General features: G+C 43.5%; 1 protein-coding gene across 1 annotated transcript in view; it reads left to right on the forward strand.

Moving 5' to 3' along the window:
* Positions 1-26,071, forward strand: part of CPA6 (carboxypeptidase A6) — a 117,793-nt gene that overhangs the window by 57,520 nt on the left and 34,202 nt on the right. Inside the window, exons 3-4 of the mRNA XM_037892469.2 lie at positions 9,027-9,151; positions 22,453-22,567. Coding sequence (XP_037748397.1) covers positions 9,027-9,151; positions 22,453-22,567 — 240 coding nt within the window. The remainder of the gene's footprint in view (positions 1-9,026; positions 9,152-22,452; positions 22,568-26,071) is intronic.

Genomic DNA, 26,071 nt, shown 5'->3' on the forward strand with positions numbered 1-26,071 from the left:
CAGCTACTTCACTTCCCATCTATATGAGGGGCAAACTAGGGATGTCAGTGGGTTTACACACTCCTGTATATACTTGTCGCTAATCCAGTTTTGCCTTTTTCCAAACCCCTCCAAGGGCCAATTTTTATAAGTGCAAAAATCCAGCAGAAGTCAGTTGGAGCTGCAGGTAATTAGCCCCTCTGAAAATCAGGCCATGGGAGTTCTGCAATCCTTCTTGGTCTTCCCACCCCAACTTATCATTCAGAGAGAGACAGAGAGACACAGAGAGAGCGTGCACGAGTTCTCAGAGCAGAAACAAATCCTGCCCTAGAAAGAAAGAACTTTCATTCTTGAGCACTGCATCTAAACATGACCATATTGTTAACAGCACACTGAGAAACTGAAAATAGAAACCAATGTATGAACGAACGTTCATGTACAATAATAGAAAAAACAAGACACTGACATATTCCTGTCTCTACAAATCGATCAACATAGTGACAGACACAGAAAAGAAAACCTGTAGGCTATAGCAGTAATGTACAAATTACTTTAATTATGTATTCTTTTATATTGGCCTTCAGGGAGTCTCAGATTACTACATTTTAAACACAAGAAGTGTTTTAAGAGGCATTTACTTTGAATATTTTTTGGTTTGGGTTGTAAATTTATATCACCTGAGTATCATGTTACTCATACCGTCTGTGTCTCAAGGGTGGGGGGGAGTGGAACCAGTGTAATAAAACTCAGAATCATTTCAAGACTTAACACATTTTTAATTAAATAAATGTTGAAGGCTAAACTTCAGGCAAGTAGTATGGGAAAAGCAGAATGACAGACTCCCAGGTAGGAGGCACTGTGTCCAACTTGGAAGTGGAGAAAAAGAAATGAAATTTAAAGCAATACTAGACCTTCAGGGAGGAGGGTCCAGGACCAACTGGAATTGAGATGAAGACTATAGGTTTGAGGTCTATTTTGAAAAACTTTGTACAGGACCTAATAAACTGGACTGCAGAAGGAGAGTGGTTTGAATGTCTGAACTTCTTAAGGGGTCCTCAGTGAAGGAGTACACTATGGTGGAGTACATAATTGAACCCTGACTTGTCGGCTGGGACTTAAACCAATGCACCATCCTTCCCCGAAGTGCTACAGAACCCATCCTGGGGCTCACAGTGACGGGGGCACACTGAGCCAGGAGAGGCATACCTAAAGCACACTGTGCTCCAGTGAACCCTAGCCACCAGGCTGCTCTAGCTAATGTCAGGGGCCAAATCAACCCCTAGCTACCTTGGGTTCTGGTCGAGGGAAGGTGGCTTAAAGCCACATTTGTACCATTCCTGGCTGCTGGCCCTGGGGATTTGGGTTTCTGAATTTGGGCCCTGTATGTTCGTCGTTCATCCTGACCAACTCCCTCTAAGCCTTTGGGACAGGTACGTGTTATCACTTGGCTCTGACCTACTTGTACAGCCTGCAGAATTAAAGGAAGACTCATCTCCAGCCAGCTCAAGCACGTGTACTCTTTTGTTGAGACAAGGTGGACTGACTTCCGTTGGTGAAAGACAAGCTTTCAAGCTACACAGAGCTCTTCTTCAGGTCTGGGAAACATACTCAGAGTGTCACAGGTAAATACAAGGTGAAACAGATTGTTTAGCACAGTGGTTTTCAACCTGTGGTCTGCAGACTAGGTCTAAAAGGTCCACAAAAGGTTGTTGTTACCAGAGAATAGTGGTGTTCAACCTCTGGTCAATGGATCTCAGGGGGGTCCATAGACTATGTCTAAGATTTCCAAAGAGGTCCTCAACTCCATTTGAAATTTTTTAGGAGTCCACAAATAAAAAAAGATTGAAAACCACTGGTTTAGCATATATAGTTAACACACATTCTAAGCGACCATTCAAGTTTAAGTGGCCCATTAATTCCCAGACCTGAAGGAGAGCAACTGAGTAACCCAAAAGCTTGTCTCTGTCACCAAAAGAAGTTGGTCCAGTACAAGAGATTACTTCACCCACTTTGTCTCCCTAATGTCCAGGGACCAAAACGGCTACAACACTACCATCTCGTAGACATTCAGCACAAAGAGGACAGAGCAGGATCTCTGGTTATCCTACTACAAAGCACTGTCCTTCTATCTCAAGAAGACATTCCAAAAGTGCTTGTGATTTCTGTCGGTGACCTGAGCATGAAACAAATGCAAATTTACCCCTTCTTATGGGTATGTCTACACACCAATTAAACACACATTACTGGCCTATGCTGACTTGGGCTCGGGCTGCAGAGCTGTAAAACTGCAGGGTAGATGTTTAGGTTCAGGCTGAAGCCTGGGCTCTGGGACCCAGTCCCCTTATGGGGTCCCAGAGCTCTGGCTGGAGCCTGAACATCTACATTGCAATTTTATGCCCTGCAGCCCAAATCAACTGACATGAGCGAGCCGTAGGTGTCGAACTGCAGCGTAGACCAACTCTGTATGACCCACTGACCTGGACAAAGGCAAGAACAAGGAAAAACAAACATTTTTCTTGAAGTGGAAAAGTTTGTTGTGGGCGGGGGGGGGGCGAGGTTTGGGGAGCAGAGAGTGATCTCTGCTTGTTTGTTTAAATGACTGTTCTTAACACTGACATTTCCTAAACAAGAATCATAATGTAAAGCTGGGCATATCCCTTCTACTCTCTCTGGGTTGCTGAATTAGAAGAACACTGTTCCAGGCATACTCTGTCAGGTTATGTTTTATGCTTCGTTTCAGGAACACAGATAAATAAAAGTTTACCTGTACAAGAAAGTTGAAGGAAACGGCAGGGCTGCCATACAAGCTGGTAGGCTACTACACTTGATAAAAAAAAACAACAACTGGGGGAGAGAAAGAGGCTGACACTGACACAGCCTATACTTTCCTGGGATAACATGATTTTGGCAATTAATTGATCTTTAACTATTCATGGTAAATAGGCCCAATGGCCTGTGATGGGATGTTAGACAGGGTGGGATCTGAGTTACTACAGAAAATTCTTTCCTGGGTATCTGGCTGGTGAATCTTGCCCATTTGCTCAGAGTTCAGCTGATCGCCATATTTGGGGTTGGGAAGGAATTTTCCTCCAGGACAGATTGCAAGAGGCCCTGGAAGTTTTTCATCTTCCTCTGTAGCATGGGGCACGGGTCACTTGCTGGAGGATTCTCTGCTCCTTGAAGTCTTTAAACCACGATTTGAGGACTTCGACAGCTCAGATATAGGTGAGAGGTTTTTCGCAGGAGTGGGTGGATGAGATTCTGTGGCCTGCGTTGTGCAGGAGGTCGGACTAGATGATCATAATGGTCCCTTCTGACCTTAGTATCTATGAATCTAAGCCTGCTGGTCACTTGCAGAGCTATCAAAGCCAGCTAGTTGCAATTCAGAGCAGGTTTTGAAAGGGGATTCTGGATCTAGGATTAATAGGATAGTTTGGTGGCAAGAGTTGCCCAACAAGAAGTAAATCCTTTCTTAAATGTCTGCTTACAGAAGCCTGGACTAAGAATTCCAAGCAGGGTACTCTTGGAGTTTGCTGTGTTTTTTATTTTCTTTAGTGTATCTTTAAAATGTCTCGGTTTCAAACAGAGAATCTGAACCTGATTGGGGCAGGGAATGCCTTTTTGATCAGTGTTTGTACAGGGCCTAGCACAATTGGACCAATACCTGAGTAAGGCCTGTAGTCCCTATCACAATTCAAATGTCACTGTCTTTACTGAGTGAATAATACATACTGATTAATTAATTCCACACATTTTAACTTTCTGACCATGAATTGCCCTTGGGTAAATCACAACTGCCTCAGATTTATTATTAATTTTAGTTTGGCCTGTGGCTTCTTTGTCAGCAGTTCATTGTGAGCATTCAGTATTAGAAACTGAGTTGGATAGCTTTGACTGGACACACAGACTACAGAGTGTTGACTGGATGAGCATAACTGTTAATCAGGTTTCTAGTGAGAATGCTCACCCTTAGAATTCAAAACTTGCTTGCTTGCTACAGATTCTCCAATACTTGCTTAAAATTCCCTGTTTTTGCCAATATTCCCACCACTAAACTTATTCAGAAAGTGAGCACAAGGGAGGCCTAAATAAACTGCCCTCAACTCACCATTACCTCAGAACTGCAGTAGGACATAGTTAAAAGTGGTGCACGAGGAAGATGGCTTCAGCTCCCTCATCCTTGGCCACCAGCCCCACTAGAGCAGGAGGGGACCCACTCTAACTTCTGCCACTGTTATAAGCTCCTTGGACAATATGCCAGCAAAGGGTTAAGTAATGGGGAGGGGGGTTCTGCTCCACCACATTCCTGCCTTGTGCACACCTACTGCCTAGAACACACCTGACCTGTTTGTTCCCTCCCTCCCCTATGTCAGAGGTGCAACGAGAGATGGCTGGTGGAGTTACCTCCTTTAGCTTTCCATCCCAGCTGAGTTCCCCTTTACCAGCGGAACTTTCCACTGGATATTTCCAGCACTTTTAAATCCACTCTGCACCACTAAGTGACTTCAGTAGATTAGGGAATCCAGCACATTGAAAGCAAATCTTTAACAATTCAAATTAAAACTCACAATTTTTTTTTTTTTGCAGTATGTATCTAGCTTATTGACAGCCATTCTTGTCATCCTTCCAGTATTTCTCTGCATCACATACCTCAGTTGATTGTCCACTGCCATCTGCTCTCCATTGCTCAGGATAAATTGAGAGTCCTGTTGTTGATTTATAAACTCCTTCATGGTTTTAATCCAGTTGACTGATTGGAACAAATGCCACATTCCAAAGTATTTTCCAGATAATTGAAAGTTTACTTTGATTCTCAGACCTACTTTCATCAGCTATTTATCTGCTTTGGGACCTTTTGGTCAATATCACTAATGAAGAACTACTTCATTTGAACCTTTAAGACCAGTTGCTGCTCTCCTCTAAGCCAATGACTTTCTAGCCATTTCTTTGTCAGATATTCTGGGTTGCATCTGTAAACTGAGCACTGCAGCTGCTGTTCCATGGTAATTCTGGTGTAACAGATGGAGTTACACCACCCTGATTCTCCAACAGCTTTTACAAAAATATACAAGCGCACACAGGCCCTCCCTGGGGTAATAGAAGGGGTCAAAGTAACAGACCTAGCAGCCACATCCCCATTCCCTTCTGTTTGTCTTGCCCTTACAGCAGCTGCTCACATTGTAATCCTTGAACTGATCCTGGCTCTGCTGCTCAGGGAATTTAGACAGTACCTTGTAGAGGGAAAGGATCAGTTGGTACCTTGCAGCTCCTAAGGCAAATGCTGAATGAGTTTTCAGAGGATAAATGCCTGCCTGAAAATGCACTCACTAACAAAGCCACTCAGCATAAATGCTGCTTTGCCTTCTTTGCCCAAGAAGAGATTCACACCAGAGGCACAGAGTGGATGCAGCTCCCTAGCAGAGTTCCAGACAAAATAAGCACCTTGTACATGTGTAGCAAGATGCTGTAGACATCAAACCTGATTCTGATCTAACTTACACAAGTGTAAATCAGGAATCCACACAATGTTTCAAATTCAGAGGGGACATGATGGTGCTGGAATAAATTAAATCCTGATAAATCAGCATAAATGAGTGCAAGGGAGCATAAGTGAATGTAACTTAAATACTGAGGGGGCAGAAGGGAAAGATTGTTGCAGGAAAAGCAACAAACTGGAAGATGTTAGATAAAGAAGGAAAGGCTTAGTCCACAAAGTATATACATTGCATTCATAAAACACAGCAACTAGAAATACCTGTTTCAGGTGAAAGTATTCAGCTGGCTCCCAAATGCTGAGAGGGCCTGGTTCCACTCTGTTATGTCAATGGCAAAACTTTTACTAGCTTCAGTGGGACCAGGACCTGTTCCCTGGTTTGATATTCCATGTTTTGGTGCTGTGCAGAGGTAACTCTGAAATAAAAATCAAGTCTGAATTGTAAAGCTTAGTAAGAAACTTTTTTTTTCTTTCAAGACCCTTTAAAGTACCTGTTTCAAATCTTTCATATACATTTAGGTTTATGATACTTATACATGTCTGTAAAAACAGATATTTATTTAGGATACAATTGAGTTAAATTTTTATTCAGTAACTCTCAGGAAAAATATCTTTATTACAGGGTAAAACCTTGGGTAAAATTATACCAGTTGCAATAAAGCAGCGAGATCATTAACATGTTACAATTTCCCAGAGATTTGTGCAACTTGAACCTTCAAGCTCTGTATTGTTAGTATTCTATTACAATTGGTACTGTGGTCACTGCAACTGGTTGAGTCACTAACCATGTAACACTCCTCTTTACCAACCTCACTGAAAAGCAAACAAAGGAGAGAGTCTATTGTGCGGTTATTGTCAAATATATTAAATAAAGCTTTGATTACTTTTTGCCTCTTCCTGGTTGCCACACAAGTCCTTACAGAAGCCCCAGAGACTCTTTCACAGACCTCTTATCCTTTAATTGGCCCATTATCAGTGCAACTAAGGACAGTTGGACAGGACTGCATTCAGAACCTATCGAATTCATAGGCCTCCTATGTGCTCACTCTCTAAATACGCTGGCCCTGATTCACCACTACCTCCAAACTCCACTTCTACATAGTAGAGAGTGATGGCAGTAAGAAGATGGCTTTGGCTCCCTCATTTTTGGCCACCCAGACATAATAGAAGTTAGAAAGCCTTACCTAGCAGGAGGAGTTGATGTTCATCAGTCTACTGTCCTGAGCCTACAAACACATTTGTAGGTGAATAACGTCACACACAAGTAGTTCTGCTGACTTCAGTGGGACAACTCATATGCTGAGAGGGAACTCAGATATGAAAGTGCTGGCAGGATCAAGGCCTAAATCATTTCTTCTGTCCTCTACCCAATAATTTTAACATGCTGCCACTGCAGCTTGGCCTTCCATTGTTTTATTATTAATTATTATTATTATTAATTATTATTTTCAGAGTATTAGCACATAGGTTAGTGTCCATCGTTCAGTGTTTTTCATCTGTGCAAGAAGGGAAAGTCAGATTGCTACCTACTGACATCCTGTCTCCCAACACTAAACATGTATAATGCCCTACCACTCATTAAAGTGTTAATGTAAATCCCAAATGTCCTCCTGTTAGTCAGTGTATCTCTTGGGAGTTAAGTAATCAAAATATCTGGTGATTAAAATGCCACTGGAAGTGACTTGACTATATTAGTGACCGGGGAAATTAGTCTATTTGAAAGTGTATTAAACAAATTTAGTGTGGTTAGAGTATGTGTGTGGGCATGAGCATGCACACTGATAGAGCACATAAATAAAGCAAGAAGAAAGGAACTCGATTGTTTTTGTTACTGGCAATAAATTCCAAAATATCAGAGGCTTAAAAATGCCAGTAAAGGCTCTTCACTAGGCCATTTTAACAGCTTTCATCACAACAATAGTTGTATTATGAGCCTGACATTCCTCAGAGGCATGGGAAACCAGATCCCATAATGATCTTATGAACAAGGAAAGGTTTGGTACCTGCAGTGCCACACCTAATTCAATAAATTAAAAAAGTTAAACTATTAGTTAAAAAACGAGTATAGCAAACTATTACCTTTATATACTACAGAATATATAAATAGACACAACTTAGTCTGGATATTAAGAGTAAATTATAATAGTATTGTGCTGGAAGGTGTTAATTGTGCCCAACAAATAGGTCTTTGATCTAAAAACAAATCACAGACCTGGTTAAAGCTGATTGGTGTGTTAAGCATCTTTCTTTCAGATTAATTGGAAGGATCAATTCAATGCCCCTTCATATAGTGTTAACTGGAAAGAAAAGGAGATTGCTGTCCAGGCTATAGGACACATCGCAAAGCCAGAGCAGGGCTAAGCCATGTGGTCTCAGGGATTTCCCTGGGACTGGTGCCAAATGCAGGAGCGAGGAGGTTATTTGGAAAGAGGGGTGGGTGGCTGGCTGTGTTAGAGGCAGAAAGCCAGCGGGGAGGGACGTGGTCATGAACATGACCCTGAGAGGGAGCAGAGAGACAGAACTCCTTGGGCACAGAACTGCCTGGAAGGGCAGACTCAAAAATAGTGAGCAAGGAAACAGCTTGCCGTTGTTTCTACCTACCTGTGTTCAGCAGAAAAGGACTTTGTGTATATTCTTTGTAAACAAACAGAATTGCGCCAAAGAATATACATGACTCGTCATTGATTTCTCCTCCTAGAGGAAACAATCCCACAAGGCCCCACATATTGGCTAACCACTTGAGCCAAAAAAGGCAACAGTGCTAACGTGACCAGAAATAAAATACACCATGTTTCTTTTATACTTAGAAAATAAAATTACAGATTAATTTGGAGGTGTAGACACTTGCATTTAGGTATATGTTACCTTTCTTTGATTTTGTAACCTTTCTATGTACTGTACTTTTTTTTTTCCAACGTGGGACTATTCCCATCTATCACAGCACCATCTAGATATTGTCATTCAGCACTGAGTTAGGACTGTGTCCTGACCATAGACACAAACCACAGATAACCCTCAAGTATGAACACAATCTCACCTATTTTACAGCCCCATGCTAACCTAATCTGCATTGAAACTTGGGTTGTACCTCTGGCGTATTTATTACCAAAGGTCATTGCAGAACTTTAGCATACACTTTGCAAACACCACATTCATATATTTTTGAACACTTTCCATTTCTCCTCAGTTTTCTTTCCTTGCATTGCCCTATTGAAAAATAAAAATGAAAACAAACGTTGCTGACTATAGGGAAGCTGATGCAGCGGGAATGTGCAAGATTTTGACAAGGTAGTTCAGACCAAGAAGAGGTCAAAAAATTTTTGTTAAACTGAAAGGGAAACATTTTTGTTTCAAAAATAAAAGTTTGAGTCATTCTCTAACTACTGTAAGTAAGCAGTGTTTGACCAGTGCACTAAGCATTAGTACTCCAGTGATGCTAAATAAACAACATGCCATATTAGATACATAGAAGAAAATTACAACCATGCTATCTCCTGGATTTCCCCACCTACACTGAATAAATATGAATTACAGGTTGGTTCCTGCACTACAGGTGGACCTGTGGCAGCCCAGCAGCGTCTTCCACATCTCAGAGGGTACAGTCACAGATGTACATGTTCCAGGGAACAGTTCACAAATTCTGCTACCCTACCTGCAACAAGCAAACATCAAATACACGTAAGCTTCCATTTCACTTTCTGCGAGTTATCCTGGTGGAACGTGGGATCTGACCTCTACTGCAGGTTTATGTCTATAATACCAAGCTTGTTTCAGCACAGCATATTTTCAATTTGTCTCACAGGTAGCTAGATATTCACAACAAGACAGTCATTTTATGGAATTACAGAGTCTCCCACAGGCAAACAGTTTAATTAAATGGCCTCCTTTAGAGTGCAGACCAGTGTGTCTGGAATGCATGTCAAATTGTATCTGTTGTGAGAAAGATGGTAATTACTGCTCCTGTTCTATAGTCTGTTTTGCTTGTACATACACTTAACAGGAGCTGGGTTTGCTTATAAGTATACTGTAAATGAGAGAGCTCACATGCTTCATTAATTATATAAAGGAATGCACTGATTTGTTTTATAACTCTCTGTTCTGGTCACAAAATATAGGTCACGTAGAGCAAAGACTGAATAAGCATCACATCCCACATAAATGTTTTTAAGTATTCAGGAATGTTTCAAATTGTATTGATCATACTCTTCATGTAGAGAGAAAGGGTGATCGTGTGGTTAATGCCTTGATTCAGCAAGGCATCTAAGTTAATATATGTAACGTTAAGCACATGAGGAGCCCTCCTGAAGCCCACAGACTACTCACATTCTTAAACATGTGCGTAAGTAATTTGTTGAATCAGGTCCTATATGGGGTAATTGTACTTATCTCAGTGTGGATAAAACATTAATGTTTGTAAAGTATACAAACAAAGTGGTATGCTTTGACTGGAAGTCACTCTCAGTATGATTATTTCTTATAGATTGCAATGATCTCAAATTACTAAATTTGTAGTCCTCAAAATAAAAGCAAATATAAAATAATTAAGTATGCAGGGCTAGTAGCCCGAGATCAGAGCTGTTTTGCTATGGGCCCTACATTATGGCAATTTTGCTTGCATTTAAAAATGAGATGATTATGTGATATTTTTACACTTATGTTTAACTTTTATGTTACATTTTTGTACAGGAATTGACATGTCCAGTTTCTTGCATTCATATGGCTGCTGCTGTTCCTTGTCTCAACAAAAGTCTATAAAAAGGATGGCACAAATGTTGTCATCGTCATCAAAAAAATACTTTAAAAAACATTATTAACGTTGCAAAATCAAGCACTCAGAAGTTAGGAAACACCGGAATTAAGGCTGCCTGTGCAACCTTAATTCATAGGGATGAATTAAGGTTGCACAGGCAGCCTTAATTCCGGTGTTTCCTAACTTCTGAGTGCTTGATTTTGCAACTTTAATAATGTTTATTATTCTGCATATGCATTATGATAGAGTCTTTAATTACATAGAAATGTAGGGCTGGAAAGGACCTCTAAAGATTATCTAGGCCAGCCCCCTATGCGGAGGCAGGACCAAGTAGACTTAGACCATGCCTGATAGGTGTTTGTCCAGCCTGTTCTTTAAAACTTCCTATGACAGGAATGCCACAATATCCCTTGGGAGCCTTTTCCAGTGCTTGCCTATCCTTATAGTTAGAAAGATTTTCCTAATATCTAACCTAAATCTGCCTTGCTGCAAATTAAACCCACTACTTCTTGCCCTACCTTCAGTGGACATGGAGGACAATTGATCACTGTAAAGAGCCCTTAAGATATTGGAAGACTATCAGGTGCCGCCTCTGTCTTCTTTTCTCCAAATTAAACATCTCCAGTTCTTTTACCCTTTCCCTGTAGGTCAGGTTTTCTAAATCTTTTATCATTTTGTTGCTCTGCATTCTGGACTCCCTCCAATTTGCTCACATCTTTCTTAAAATGTGGCACCCAGAACTGGACACAGTATTCCATCAGTGCTAAGTAGAGTGGGACAATTACCTCCCATGTCTTACATATTATACTCCTTTAACACACCCAGAACTATATTAGTCTTTTTCGCAACTGCATCACATTGTTGGCTCATATTCAATTTGTGATCCACTATAACCTCCAGATCCTTTTCAGCAGGACTACCGCCTTGCCATTTTTTCCAAATTTTGTAGTGATTACATAATATTTTTCCACAGGACCCCTGCCTCATTCAGTGTAGAGGATGGACAGTGCTCACTTAATGAGCAGCTATTCAATATTTGATTCAATTAAGAACCTAATTAGAATATTTTGTTCCCCTTGTTACTTCCCTTCCCAATTCTCACTCCCAATCTCCTTGTGCAACTAGTCCTAGCTTCCCCCATCCCCCACAGGCCCCCATTCCTAGTGTCCTCACCCCCATCCATCCCAGTTTATCTACATCCACCAGCCCTCAGTCCCAGTCTCTTTGCCCAACCAGTCCCAGTCTTTGGACCATTCAGCAGCAAAGCTCTATGAAATCTCTACTTAGCATGTGTGAAATGATACTTTTTCAAAAGGTTTATAACTTGGCCTAAATTGGGCAGATGTTCATGGAAACCTCAAAAGGCACATCCCTGATACACAGGTCACTCAAATGCCAGATATCAAGTCCCTGCTCCAAAGCAGGCAGACAGGCCAGATTTTTTTTTAACATAGTATAAAAAAACATGGTATAACAATGTATTTGACACTAGTCTGATTCTAAGAATCAGCTTAACTGTTCTGGGTGAAATTTTCTAAAAATATTCAGCCTGAGGCAGACACCTGACACGTAAAATTTCAACCAGAACAGTTAAAATTTGTCAAAAATATAAGCAAGTGAAAACAAAGTCTTATAAAACAAAGGGACATGTCAGGCAACTTTAATAGGCAGTGAGCAAGAATGCTGTTTGATCGCTTGGCTGTCGATAAACCCTCAATGTTTAGTAGTAAGACTTGGAGTGTGGGCCTAATGGTGTGGAAGCTGTGGGATTGCTCATTCTTAGAGTAACTGGAGGTGGCAATACCATGATTCTTCAAGTATGAGCATGCAGAATTTGGCTTGCTAGGAGGATCATTAGCTTTCCTGGACTGCGCTGGGTACTGACAGGTGGCACAACAAGAACGCGGATCCATTGCCGCCCAGTGGTTCAGTTCTTAACTGATTCTGAACTGGCCAAGGCCTCTGTGCAGTCAGCCAGCACTGTTGGGGTCTTCAGGACAACCCAAGCTGCAGCTGCTGCGCATATCAAACAATAACACTCATTGTTGAGGAGTGCCCATTAGCCAAATTCAGCAGTGAGTTCCGAGAGCTCCACTTGGCCACTAAGAATGCTATTGTTTGGCTCAGCAAATGTGCAAATAAATAGGCAGTATTACCAGCCCCATCTATAATACATAGTTTTATCTGACCCTTGAATTTACCAAACTCTGATTTAGCTAGCAATAAGACGGCCATGAAAACAGGCTGTCATAAATATAAAGGGAAGGGTAACCACCTTTCTGTATACAGTGCTATAAAATCCCTCCTGACCAGAGGCAAAACCCTTTCACCTCTAAAGGGTTAAGAAGCTAAGGTAACCTCGCTGGCACCTGACCCAAAATGACCAATGAGGGGACAAGATATTTTCAAATCTGGAGGGGGGGGTGGGACAAAGGGTTTGGTCTGTCTGTGTAATGCTTTTGCCGGGAACAAATCAGGAATGTAAGCCTTAAAACTCCTGTAAAGTTAGTAAGTAATCTAGCTAGAACATGTGTTAGATTTTCTTTTGTTTAATGGCTTGTAAAAGAAGCTGTGCTGGAGGGAATATATATTCCTGTTTTTGTGTCTTTTTGTAACTTAAGGTTTTGCCTGGAGGGATTCTCTATGTTTTGAATCTGATTACCCTGTAAGGTATTTATCATCCTGATTTTACAGACGTGATTCTTTTACCTTTTCTTTCATTAAAATTCTTCTTTTAAGAACCTAATTAATTTTTCATTGTTCTTAAGATCCAAAGGTTTGGGTCTGTGTTCACCTGTTCCAATTGGTGAGGATTATTATCAAGCCTTCCCCAGGAAAGGGGGCTGTAGGGCTTGGGGGGGATATTCTGGGGGAAGATGTCTCCAAGTGGTCTCTTTCCCTGTTCTTTGTTTAAAACGCTTGGTGGTGGCAGAATACTGTTCAAGGACATGGCAAAGCTTGTACCTTGGGAAAGTTTTTAACCTAAGCTGGTAAAAATAAGCTTAGGGGGTCTTTCATGCAGGTCCCCACATCTGTACCCTAGAGTTCAGAGTGGAGAAGGAACCTTGACACAGGCTATGCACCAGATCATCTTTTACTGAAGAGGCTCTGTCACAGGGGCCACCACACCAGGGCACCATCAAGCAGCTAACCTCTGCAATACAGGCAAGTCCTGCCTCAATTTCTCCTTCTTCAGTCCCTGTGGTCACTCCATCCTTTCCGCCACAGACTAGTGGCTATATCACTGCCCAGGAAAGGAATGAGGTCTCTCTCAGAGTCTAATAAAAGCCCTATTTCCAAGCATCATTTATTAATATAAGTGCATCCACTCACAGGACTCTCAATGTGAAACAGTTCACAGACCCCCAAATAGCTCCTGCAAGTGGGTTTCCCATAGTGTTCCATACCCCAGGCCGCCTTTGCCCATGAATCCAATCCCTGCTTCTTCAGAATCACACTCTTATATGTTCAGCCTGGCCTTAGCTGAGTCGGATCTTCCCTTTTAACTAGGGGCTGCTACATGAGCCTTTCAGTCACTAGGATTCCCTAGCTCCAGCCAGCCCTGTCCCACCAATTCTCTCCAGTTCTTTCTCTGCACCAGCTCTTCCCCACAGCAGCTCCCAACTCCTGCTCTGTAAGGGGTTCATGCAGCTTGCTCCAGAGAATCTTCTTCGTCTCTTCCACTCCTTCTTCCTCCTCCCACCGCTTCCTGTTTCTTCTTCCTCCTTGTCCTAACCAGTGCCTGAGGTGTTATAGATACCAGGTGCCTTCTATGAGATCCCACTTGCAAGTGGCTAATAAGTCACAGGGGAACTGGATCTGTTCCCTCTGAAAGGGACCAGTCACCTTGTGATAGGCTCCTGTACCTGCAGTGTCTAGGTTGACTATTCAGTCCCTGACATCCGCTTGCAATTGAAGTTAGAGCCCTGGGCCGCAATAAGTAAACATAGTATGTGCTCACTGAAAGTAAATAAGAGACCCTATAGTATATTCTCATTCTGAGGCACAGAAATCTATACATGGGGAGTTATGTTTAAAGCCTCACACTTCAAGATGATCAAATAGGACTTGATCCTGAAAGGACTTGATCCCGAACATTCTACCCAGGATTCAGCAGAGCACTTAAGTATGTGCTTAACTTTAACATGTGAGTAACCCCACTGACTTCAGCTGGATCACTCACATGCTTAAAGTTAAGCACATGCTTAAGTGCTTTGTTGGCCTGGGCTCAGCGTGCTCAGAAAATCAAGGCTATAACCCTGGAATTTATTTTAAAACGTATGACTGAAGAGATGCCTTCAGTCATAATTATATATATATTACTTCCCTGAGATATTTATTTGAAGAACATAGATCATGATTACTTTGGTACACATATTGATATGCTGATTACATATTAAAGTGATATAGTTAGTAGTTTATGAAGTTAGTAAATAGAGCATTTCTTTCTTCTGTATTAATCATTGCTGCTTTAAGAATTAAAAAGATTGAGCATCACCCTCATTTTATACAAATGTAACCCTTCTGCCAGGCCAAGTTGATAGCAGCAAGGGCCGGGTTCAGTACACAGGGGTTCCCTCTCATCAAAGTAAATACAAAACTGGCTCGAGCCCCCACCCAGTGACCTGGGAAAATCTTACACACCCCCTGGGCGCCTCAATGAGGCAATACTTCCCCTCTCGCAAGCACAGAGTCTCGGTGTAGTAGAGAATCTTTAATAACATGAGGTAAACGACATCAGCGTTAAATTGGGGAAACACCACAACTAGTGTTCATTAACCAAACCATGAGCAAAGACCCACCCCAGAAAATTGGGCCACATCCTGGTTCTCGCCCAAACATTAACAGATATGGGGTGACTCCCGTAGCATCGTTCTTTGTGGCATTGTAGGCATGCACCAGAAATGCGACATGCTGGCTCCAGGTTGCCTTCTGCTCTGGTCGCAAAGTTCCCAACATATCTAATAGGGTTCGGTTGAACCTCTCTGGCTGAGGATCACCTTGGGGGTGATAAGGCGTTGTCCTAGACTTTTTAATTCCTGCTATATTCAGCACCTCCTTCAGAAGGTGACTCTCAAAATCCCGCCCCTGATCAGAGTGTATCCGAGCCGGGAATCCATAGACTGAGAAATATTTGTCCCACAATACTCGAGCGACGGTCGTGGCCCTCTGATCACGTGTGGGATATGCCTGTGCATACCGTGTAAAATGGTCAGTCACTACTAGAATGTTCCCAACATTCCTCTTGTCTACCTCTACAGACAAGAAATCAATGCATATCAGTTCCAAAGGTTTGTTGCTGGTGATGTTCTTGAGATATGCAGCCCTCGTGGGCAGAGTTTTCCTTTGAACACATCGAGCGCAAGTCTCACATTTCCTGCGAACATCTTCAGCCATTCGGGGCCAATAGAACCTACTACGAATAAGTTCCAGGGTCCTCTCCATCCCTAAATGCCCAAAGTCATCATGCAGAGCCCTCATGGCCAGGGCTCTGTACTTTTTTGGCAGCACTAGTTGTGCTCGTTGTTTTTGTAAAGGGTCAGTGGTCATTCGGTGTAGCACTCCCTGAATCAGTTTTAGTTTGGTCCATTCTCTCAATAGTAGTTTACCCTCCGGGTTAGGTGGGACAACCGCAGCTGGGCTTCGCCCCTCCCTTTTGGCAAGTAGTGTATCACGAATGTCAATATCTTGTCGCTGGGCTTCTTGCCAGTCAGCCGCATTGAGCATGGGCAAAGGAGATTGGTCCAAGGCAATATAGTTCACTGAAGCAGAAGGCATGCATTCAGGGGGCAGGCCCAAAGCTTCTGCAACACATCCCTGAAGGCTCTCACGGGCCTCTGGCTCTCGGCGACTCACACTGCAAATAGCTCTCACTCCATCTGTGGGTATCACAGCAACTTCTGGAGCCTGCGGACGCCTGGACAATGCATCTGCATCTACATTGCTTCTCCCTGATCGGTACTGAATGCTGAACTCATAGCTAGCCAAGGCGGCCACCCATCTCTGCCCTGTAGCATCCAGCTTAGCACTTGTTAACACATAAGTCAGTGGATTGTTGTCTGTCCACACCTGGAACTGAGCACCATACAAGTAGTCTCGAAATTTCTCAGTGATGGCCCATTTCAGGGCCAAAAATTCCAGCTTGTGGGTGGGATAGCGAGTTTCACTATCAGACAATCCTCGGCTGGCAAAGGCTACAGGTTTACGTTTGCCTTCCACTTCCTGGTACAGGACTGCTCCCAGACCCTCCAAACTGGCATCAGTATGCAGGATAAATGGTTTGCTTGGGTCAGCAAAAACTAGGACTGGAGCATGAGTTAGGCAAATAATGATTTCTCGAAAAGCCCTTTCACATCTCTCATCCCACCGTGGCCCAAATGGTTCAAATGGGCCATAGTGTCTCTGCACGGGGGGCTTTGGGGACCTCCCCTTATTCTTGGACTTAGATTTGTTCTTGCTGGACTGATGTCCCCTGGTAAGATCATTCAGAGGCTTTACAATTGTAGCATAGTTTTTCACAAATCTGCGGTAGTAGCCACTAAATCCGAGAAAGGTCTTGAGTTCTCTGTAGTTACTTGGACGTGGCCATGTAGTGAGTGCTTCTATTTTATCAGGATCAGTACTCACACCCTCTTGGGACACGATGTGACCCACATACTTCACTGAGGTTCTGCAGAACTGGCATTTGTCAATTGAAAGCTTCAGACCATAATCCTCCAACCTATCAAGCACTTTAAGAAGTCTTTCTTCATGCTCCTCTAAGGTTCTTCCAAACACAATCAGGTCATCCAAATAAACTAACACTTGCAGTAAATTCATGTCTCCCACAACTCTCTCCATGAGACGTTGAAAGGTGGCAGGTGCTCCAGAAATCCCTTGGGGCATGCGTTCAAACTGATAAAACCCTAATGGGCAGATGAAGGCTGTCTTCTCCTTATCTTCTTCTCCCAGAGGGATCTGGTAGTACCCACTTCGAAGATCCAACACAGAGAACCACTGGCTTCCCAGCAAACAGTCTAAGGCATCTTGCACTCGAGGCATAGTGTACTGGTCGACCACAGTACGGCTGTTTAGGGTGCGGTAGTCAATACACATCCGGATTTTCCCATTCTTTTTATGTACTACCACAATGGGTGAGGCGTATGGGCTGCGGGACTCTGTAATGATGCCATTCGCAGCCAGCTCCTGAAGATGATGTCGCACATCTTCCATCTCAGAGAGAGCAATCTTCCTAGATCTCTCCCTGAAAGGTCGAGAGTCATGTAGTCTGATATTGTGTTCTACTCCTTTTGCACATCCCACATCCCACTCATTCAGTGAGAACACCTTGGATCTTTCACAAAGTTTCTTCCTCAGGCGATCTTTCCACTCCTCGGACACTGGTGAATCTCCAAAGTCAAACTTTGCTGGGTCTATCGTTGGAACTTGAGTTTCCCACTGGGGGGTTACAATTGACTCGGGCTCAAAGAGGTCTGCTATCTTTTGTCCTTGCTTCACAAAAATATCACGACTTGTTTCATTAGCAATCAGTATAGTCACCTCTTCCTGGGCTTCAGCAGGTAGGGTTATGACTCCACCAAGAACCAGCACTCCTTCAGGGAGCCCTCCCTCGGTCGGCTGCTCTACCACTGCTAATGTTCTCTTACTGCCTTTCAGGCAGGTACTCATGACAATCACCTCCTTTTCTGTCATTGCAGGCACCACTAAGGGGATCGGGCCTGTGTACCTCAATGCTCCCACCGGCAAATCAGGCATCACTCTTTTTGCGTCCTCAATTTTTCTGTAGGCTGCGGCACAATGTGTGTGTATCACCAAGGTATTCAGGTATTGGTCCCCTGCTCGTTGTCTGCAGTAATCTGCAAGTACCTTAAAGAGGCTGGAGTTGGTCCCTATTAGCACGGACACATCAGAGACACCTTTAGGGTCGGGGCATATTAAAGCTGCAGTGTCCACCTCCTGTCTTACCCCAGCAATCTCTTCTGGGAATTCCAGGTGTACAATGACATACCCCTGATACGGGTATTCATCCATGCTGAGACCACACAGGCCAAGCCCTGTCAAGGGCTGTATAGGCAGATGCATAAGCATCTGCTGGTAGAAGGACTGGAATATGATAGTCACCTGGGATCCCGTGTCAAGCACTGCTCTACATTCTGTCCCTTCAACCTTTACAGTGACCTCTGCTCGAGGTCCTATCAATCCTGGTGGGATTCGGGTGGCATGGTTCTTCGCAGGGGAGCCTCCAAACCCTGCAGGCCTAGGCGGCTCCCTTCTGTTGCCTGGCATTGAGGAACTTGCAATAAACATCCTCTGAGCCCTCGGTTCTCCCAAAGGCATGATCAAGGTCCTCTAGGCAGTCCTTTACCTTGACCCCAGGGTTACTGAGCTTCAGGGTGTGAATCACATCTAGGGCTGGCCCCCTGAGGCACTCTACTAGTCGCCTTCTCTTTTCAGCATCAGGTACTGCCCACTCCTGCAGCATTTCAGTGGTGTGTTCCAGCCAGGGTTCAAATGCTTCCTCCCCAGGTATTGGGGTGGGACCCCCAGAAAACAACCTTAGTTTACGATAGGGGCTTGACTCAGGATGGGGTGGCACAACCTTCTCTAATGCTTGCCCCAAAGCCTTCACCCACTCATCAGGTGATGGAGCAGCCTCCCGGGGTGGGACTCCTGGGTCAAGGCCCAACAGACCCGGCATATCAGCCAAGGTCTTCCCCTCTTTCCCCAAAAAGTCTGACATTTTCTTTAAAAACTCCACTTCAGAGGCAGGGGCTGGTGAGGGCTGGCTCCCAGTAGTTATTACCTTCCACTCACCATCTTCCACTGCTATCGTGCCTGGAACCTGTAGAGGGTCCACAGCCGATGGCAGCTCACACAGTACCGCAAAATCTCCATCCTCCCTCACAAATATGCGCCCACGCATTTTACACTTACTCAGGTACTCAGTGGATGCCCTTAAGGTAGGCTCTATCGAGCCTTCATCGAACGCCTCCGGCACCCCGGTCACCAGGACACAGTTCCTAGGGTTAATATTCATCCCCCTGCACCAATCCTCTAGCAAATGTAGAGCCATTATACAAACTGTAATTTCTTTCCCAAATATAACAGATCAAAACAACAACAACCAGATGCTGGGTTTTCCCAATTTAATGACTCACCTAAGATGTGCTTGCGAGGGGTACTGACCCAGTCTTATCCCGGACGAGCCCCCAAAAATGTAACCCTTCTGCCAGGCCAAGTTGATAGCAGCAAGGGCCGGGTTCAGTACACAGGGGTTCCCTCTCATCAAAGTAAATACAAAACTGGCTCGAGCCCCCACCCAGTGACCTGGGAAAATCTTACACACCCCCTGGGTGCCTCAATGAGGCAATACTTCCCCTCTCGCAAGCACAGAGTCTCGGTGTAGTAGAGAATCTTTAATAACATGAGGTAAACGACATCAGCGTTAAATTGGGGAAACACCACAACTAGTGTTCATTAACCAAACCATGAGCAAAGACCCACCCCAGAAAATTGGGCCACATCCTTTCCCTCAGGTTCTTGAGTCCCAGAACCCAAACGTCTCTTGAGTCCAGCAATCCTCAAATCACCCAAAATCCAAAAAGTCCAGCCCCAGAGTTCAAAAGTTCATCTGCAGAGTGTTACTCCCCAGTCTGGCTAAAATATGCCTGTGTGTGGGGGAAAGAGGTAAGGGGTACCTTACGTGTCCTGAAGCTGACTGCCCCACAGGGCTCTGCTCTGCTACGCTGTCTCACGAACGGCTCTGCTCCACCACGACCGGCTCCGCTCTGCACAGCTCGCCATCTCACGAACAGCTCTGCTCAGCTCGCCGTCTCACGAACACACCGCTGTCTCACGAACGGCTCCACTCCACCACGACCGGCTCCGCTCCGCTCAGCTCGCCATCTCACGAACAGCTCCGCTCTGCACAGCTCGCCGTCTCACGAACAGCTCCGCTCAGCTCAGCTCGCCGTCTCACGAACAGCTCCGCTCAGCTCAGCTCGCCGTCTCACGAACAGCTCCGCTCAGCTCCGCTCGCCGTCTCACGAACAGCTCCGCTCAGCTCAGCTCGCCGTCTCACGAACAGCTCCGCTCTGCACAGCTCGCCGTCTCACGAACAGCTCCGCTCAGCTCCGCTCACCGTCTCACGAACAGCTCCGCTCTGCTCAGCTCGCCGTCTCACGAACAGCTCCGCTCAGCTCCGCTCGCCGTCTCACGAACAGCTCCGCTCTGCACAGCTCGCCGTCTCACGAACAGCTCCACTCAGCTCCGCTCGCCATCTCACGAACAGCTCCGCTCTGCTCAGCTCGCCGTCTCACGAACAGCTCCGCTCAGCTCAGCTCGCCGTCTCACGAACAGCTCCGCTCTGCACAGCTCGCCGTCTCACGAACAGCTCCGCTCTGCACAGCTCGCCGTCTCACGAACAGCTCCGCTCTGCTCCGCTCGCCGTCTCACGAACAGCTCCGCTCAGCTCCGCTCGCCGTCTCACGAACAGCTCCGCTCAGCTCAGCTCGCCGTCTCACGAACAGCTCTGCTCAGCTCAGCTCGCCGTCTCACGAACAGTTCTGCTCAGCTCAGCTCGCCGTCTCACGAACAGCTCTGCTCAGCTCGCCGTCTCACGAACACGCCGCTGTCTCACGAACAGCACCACTGCACTCTAGATCTTCTGGCTCCCCACTACTTGACACAGTGCTCTTAGTGATTTCAGCTCTTAGTGATTTCAGCTCTCAGTGATTTCAGCTCATAGTAGTGGGGGCCTTAGTGCTGGTGCACCATAAGGCCAAAGTGAATGCAGCACAGTGCCTGCAGCAAGACTCTTAATAGACCCAAAATTAGCTCTGACATTCCACAGTGGAGAGAGACAGAGGTGCAATTGGTGCTTCAGGCCCTCACAAAGGGGCCCACACCACCAGGTACTAATACCTGTCTCAAGTCTCTCTCAATTCACAGAGTTTTGGAACCCATGTCCCTTGCCTAGCGAGTGCTACTCAGTTGATGGTGAATCCCTCCATCATAACAAAAGGCCAAGTACAGTTCCAAGCACAGTTCCCATAATCAGGGTAATAATAATTTACTCTTCCCGCCCCAATAACAAAGACACTGGGGATCCCACAACAGCCAAAGTGACCATTTGGGCAGTTATGGCCTCATTCTAGGCGGGGTGGGTGTGCCTATGCAAATTGAGATCAGCCCCTGAAGTTCTTTTCCACTACTTGCCACACTTCACCACCAGATGTCAGGGTGGAGCCCATCCTGACTCTGCTTACACAAATGACGCCTGGGGGCATTAATTGCAATGTTAGAGCGATTCAGTTCAAGAGAGTAGCACCATGATTTTCAAAGCCCGATTCTGTTCTTAATTTTACACTGACATATCATATCGCCACTGATTCAGCGAAGGTACTCCTGATTTAAGCTATTGTATGATCAGACTCTGGCCCCAAATGTCTGAGATCACAGCACTCCACCGAGTCAGATCGACTTCTTTCCATGAGTTACTGACCTTTCTGGGCTATTCTTTGGTCTAGGCAGAAAAATAGGAAAGCTTTTTTCTGCATTTCTCTTTCAATACCAGCCCCCTCTTCCTGTCTATGTCTAAGTGTGTGACCGTCTATTTAGGTTACATTACGCAATTTTTGTTTCTCAGTTTTTGCTCGACACTTTTAAAATGACTGACTGCAAGATGAATATTTCATAGAAGAACTGTAGTATAACTATACATGATAAACCAAGGAAAATTTTACACATTCATTTTTGCTTTAGATGGAATATTTTCAATGACCAAGTCTGATGTTTTCTTGTTGTTTTGTATCTGACCCCCCCGTATCTATATGTATGGTTCGGCACTTCTACACGGAGAGAAAACATAGGCATGCATATTTTACAGATTTTTTTCCAGTATAAAAGTAGGCTACAAGTGCTGCCATATAAGCATAACTTGAATACATTTAAATTAGGCTAAGTTGTTTACATCTTTCTGTTTCATTCACTTAAAAACAAGCTGCCTCCGTTTTTGAAAGCACTGTTATGTTTCAAAGCAATTGGACTACTTATTTGGCAGCATGTATTGTAATAAGCCTGCAAACTTTTATTGTTAAAATAAAAAAGGATGATGTAACATCAGCACGATTTTACTGTGGCTTTATTTCTCTTTAAATCTGATATTTATTTTGCACCACACTGTATTTTATTCATGCCATTTAATAATGCTGCTTTCTTTTTAATCTAGGATCATCATATCTGATCTACAGAAAGCGATAGAAAAACAAAGTGGTTTGCAATCATGTAGAAATCGTAGATCAGTACCAGGATACAACTATGAAGCGTACCACTCACTGGAAGAGGTATGTTGAAAATGAAAAGGTGTCTGTTATCTAAACTCCCATTCACTTCAGCGAGGCTAAGATTTCACCCTATCTATTTAGAAGTGTGTTCTGATCCTGATGAATAGAGATGCTAGTAAATGTTAAACGTACATATTCATTTTCTAAATGTTTTATATAAAATAAAATAAAAATATAGACCCTTTAAAGTTTGTTTTTTAATCCATTATTATTTATAATATTTTCTTTCAAGTTTTGGCATCTCAAAAAAGATATATTGGAACTGGAAAAGGTACAGAGAAGGAAACAAAAATGACCAGGAGTATGGAACAGCTTCCATACAAGGAGAGAGTAAAAAGACTGGGACTGTTCAGGTTGGAAAAGAGACAACTAAAGGGGGATATAATGGAGGTCTATAAAATTAAGAATGGTGTGGAGAAAGTGAACAAGGAAGTGTTGTTTACCCTTTCACATAACACAAGAGCTGGGGTAACCTGATGAAATTAATAGGCAGCAGGTTTAAAATAAGCAAAAGTAAGTACTACTTCACACACTACAGAGTCAACCTGTGAAACTTGTTGCCAGGGGATCTAGTGAAAGCCAAAAGTATAACTGGGCTCAAAAAAGAATTAGGCAAATTCATGGAGGATAGGTCCATCAATGGCTTATTAGCCAAGATGGTCAGGGATGCAAATCCATGTTCTGGGTATCCCTAAACCTTTGACTGCCAGAAGCTGGGACTGGACAACAGGGGATGGATCACTCAATAATTGCCCTATTCTATTCATTACCTTTGAAGCATCTGGTGCTGGCCACTGCTGGAAGACAGGATACTGAGCTAGGTGAACCAATAGTGTGACCCAGTAGGACTTACGTTCTTATGTTCCTTTTCCTTTTTAAAAATGTAACTAATTACCTTAGAAACTTCTTTGTTTTAAACCAGGCACTGTTAACATAACTTTGGTTTAAATTCTTTTGACTTCAGAGTCTGAAGGCATGGTTACTTTATTCACATTAGAAGTCTCACTGAAGTCCACAGGTCTACTTGTGATTAAAATTTTCTCACATGCTTAAGTGTTTGCAGGATGGGGCTCAAAAGAGATAAAAGTATTCAGCTAATGGTGGTTCTACAAAGGGCCGAAGCCTGCAAGCTTTCCATGTGTCAAGGTTCCTTCCCCATTCTGAACTCTAGGGTACAGATGTGGGGACCTGCATGAAAACCTCCTAAGCTTACTTTTACCAGCTTAGGTTAAAACTTCCCCAAGGTACAAACTATTTTACCCTTTGCCCTTGGACTTCCACTGCCACCACCAAACGTTTATCTGGGTTTATTTTATTAGGAAAGCGTTGTTTGGAAACGTGTTTCCCCCCCCCAATCCTCCCAACCCTTGCACCCCACTTCCTGGGGAAGGTTTGGTAAAAATCCTCACCAATTTGCATAGGTGACCACAGACCCAAACCCTTGGATCTTAAGAACAATGAAAAAAACATTCAGGTCTTACAAGAAGAATTTTAATAGATAAAACAGTAAAAAAGAAGTAACAATAAAAAGAATCACCTCTGTAAAATCAGGATGGTAAATACCTTACATGGTAATTAGATTCAAAACATAGAGAATCCCTCTAGGCAAAACCTTCAGTTACAAAAAGACACACAGACAGGAATATCCATTCTATTCAGCACAGCTTAATTTCTCAGCCATTTAAAGAAATCATAATCTAACGCATATCTAGCTAGATTACTTACTAAATTCTAAGACTCCATTCCTGTTCTGTCCCTGACAAAAGCATCACACAGACAGACTCTTTGTTTTTCCCTCCCCCCCAGCTTTTGAAAGTATCTTGTCTCCTCATTGGTCATTTTGGTCAGGTGCCAGCGAGGTTATCCTAGCTTCTTAATGCTTTACGGGTGAGAGGATTTTTCCTCTGGCCAGGAGGGATTTTAAAGAGGTTTACCCTTCCCTTTATATTTATGACACCATGTGAAGAACTCCCATGGATTCCAGTGGACCAATAGAGAAATAAAAATAGGCACTGGTTGTATTAATTAAATTATTATTAGGAGCCAAATTCACTCTCATTCAGATGAATTATATCTTGATATCAGTAAGGTTTGTGACACAGTCCCACATGACATTCTCATAAGCAAACTAGAGAAATGTGGTCTAGATGAAATTACTATAAGATGGATGCACAACTGGTTGAAAGACTGTACTCAAAAGTAGTTATCAGTGGTTTGCTGTCAAACTGGGAGGGCGTATTTAATAGGTCCTGCAGGGGTACTGTGTCCAGTACTAGTCAATATTTTCATTAATGACTTCGATAATGGAGTGGAGAGTATGCTTATAAAATGTGTGGATGACACCAATATCTTGGAGGGGTTGCAAGCACTTTGGAAGACATGATTAGAATTCAAATGACCTTGACAAATTAGAGAATTGGTCTGAAATCAACAAGATAAAATTCAGTAAAGACAAGTGCAAAATACTTCACTTAGGAAGGAAAAATTAAACGCACAACTGCAAAATGGTAATAACTGACTAGGCAGTAGTACTGCTGAATGGCATCTCCAGGTTATAGTGGATCACAAATTGAATGAGTGAGTCACAATGTGACACAGTTGCAAAAAAATCTAATATTATTTTGGAATGTATTAACAGGAGTGTCATATGTAAGACACAGGACATAATAGTCCCACGCTATTTGGCACTGGTGAGGCCTCAGCTGGAATATGTGTCCACTTCTGGGTGCCACATTTTAGAAAAGATGTGGACAAATTGGAAAGAATCTAGACAACAACAAAAATGATAACAAATTTAGAAAACCTGATCTATGAGGAAAAAACTGGGCATGTTTAGTCAGGAGAAAAGAAGACTGTGTGGGGAGCTGATAACAGTCTTCAAATATAAGAGGACAGTGATCAATTGTTCTGTATGTCCACTGAAGGTAGGACAAGAAGTAATGGGCTTAATCTACAGCAAGGGAGATTTAGATTAGATATTAGGAAAAACTTTCTAATTATAAAGGTTTCAGAGTAGCAGCCGTGTTAGTCTGTATGCGCAAAAAGAAAAGGAGGACTTGTGGCACCTTAGAGCTTATGCTCAAATAAATTTGTTAGTCGCTAAGGTGCCACAAGTCCTCCTTTTCTTTTTTAATTATAAAGGGTAGTTCAGGTCTGGAATCATTGTCCAAGAGAGGCTGTGGAGGTTTTTAAGAACAGGCTGGACAAACACCTGTCAGGGATGGTCTAGGTTTACTTGGTCCTGCCTCAGTGCAGGCGGCTGGCCTAGATGACCTCTCTAGATCCCCTCTAGCGCTACATTTCTGTGATTCTGTGAGTCTATGAATCTCTCACTGAAGTCAAAGGGAATGTTCTCTGAGTAATAACTTAAGTATAAGCTCCAAGGTTTTAAAATTTCTGCTTATTTTCATGTGAAAATTGTTTTTTTTTAACTATGAGATGGCCTGTTGCTGTTGCTTCTCCTCCTCTGAAGCTATACGTGCAGAGCCTCTTCAAAATTGGGCC

This window comes from Chelonia mydas, chromosome 2, assembly GCF_015237465.2.
Source record: "Chelonia mydas isolate rCheMyd1 chromosome 2, rCheMyd1.pri.v2, whole genome shotgun sequence".
In the NCBI taxonomy this organism is placed as follows: Eukaryota; Metazoa; Chordata; order Testudines; family Cheloniidae; genus Chelonia; species Chelonia mydas.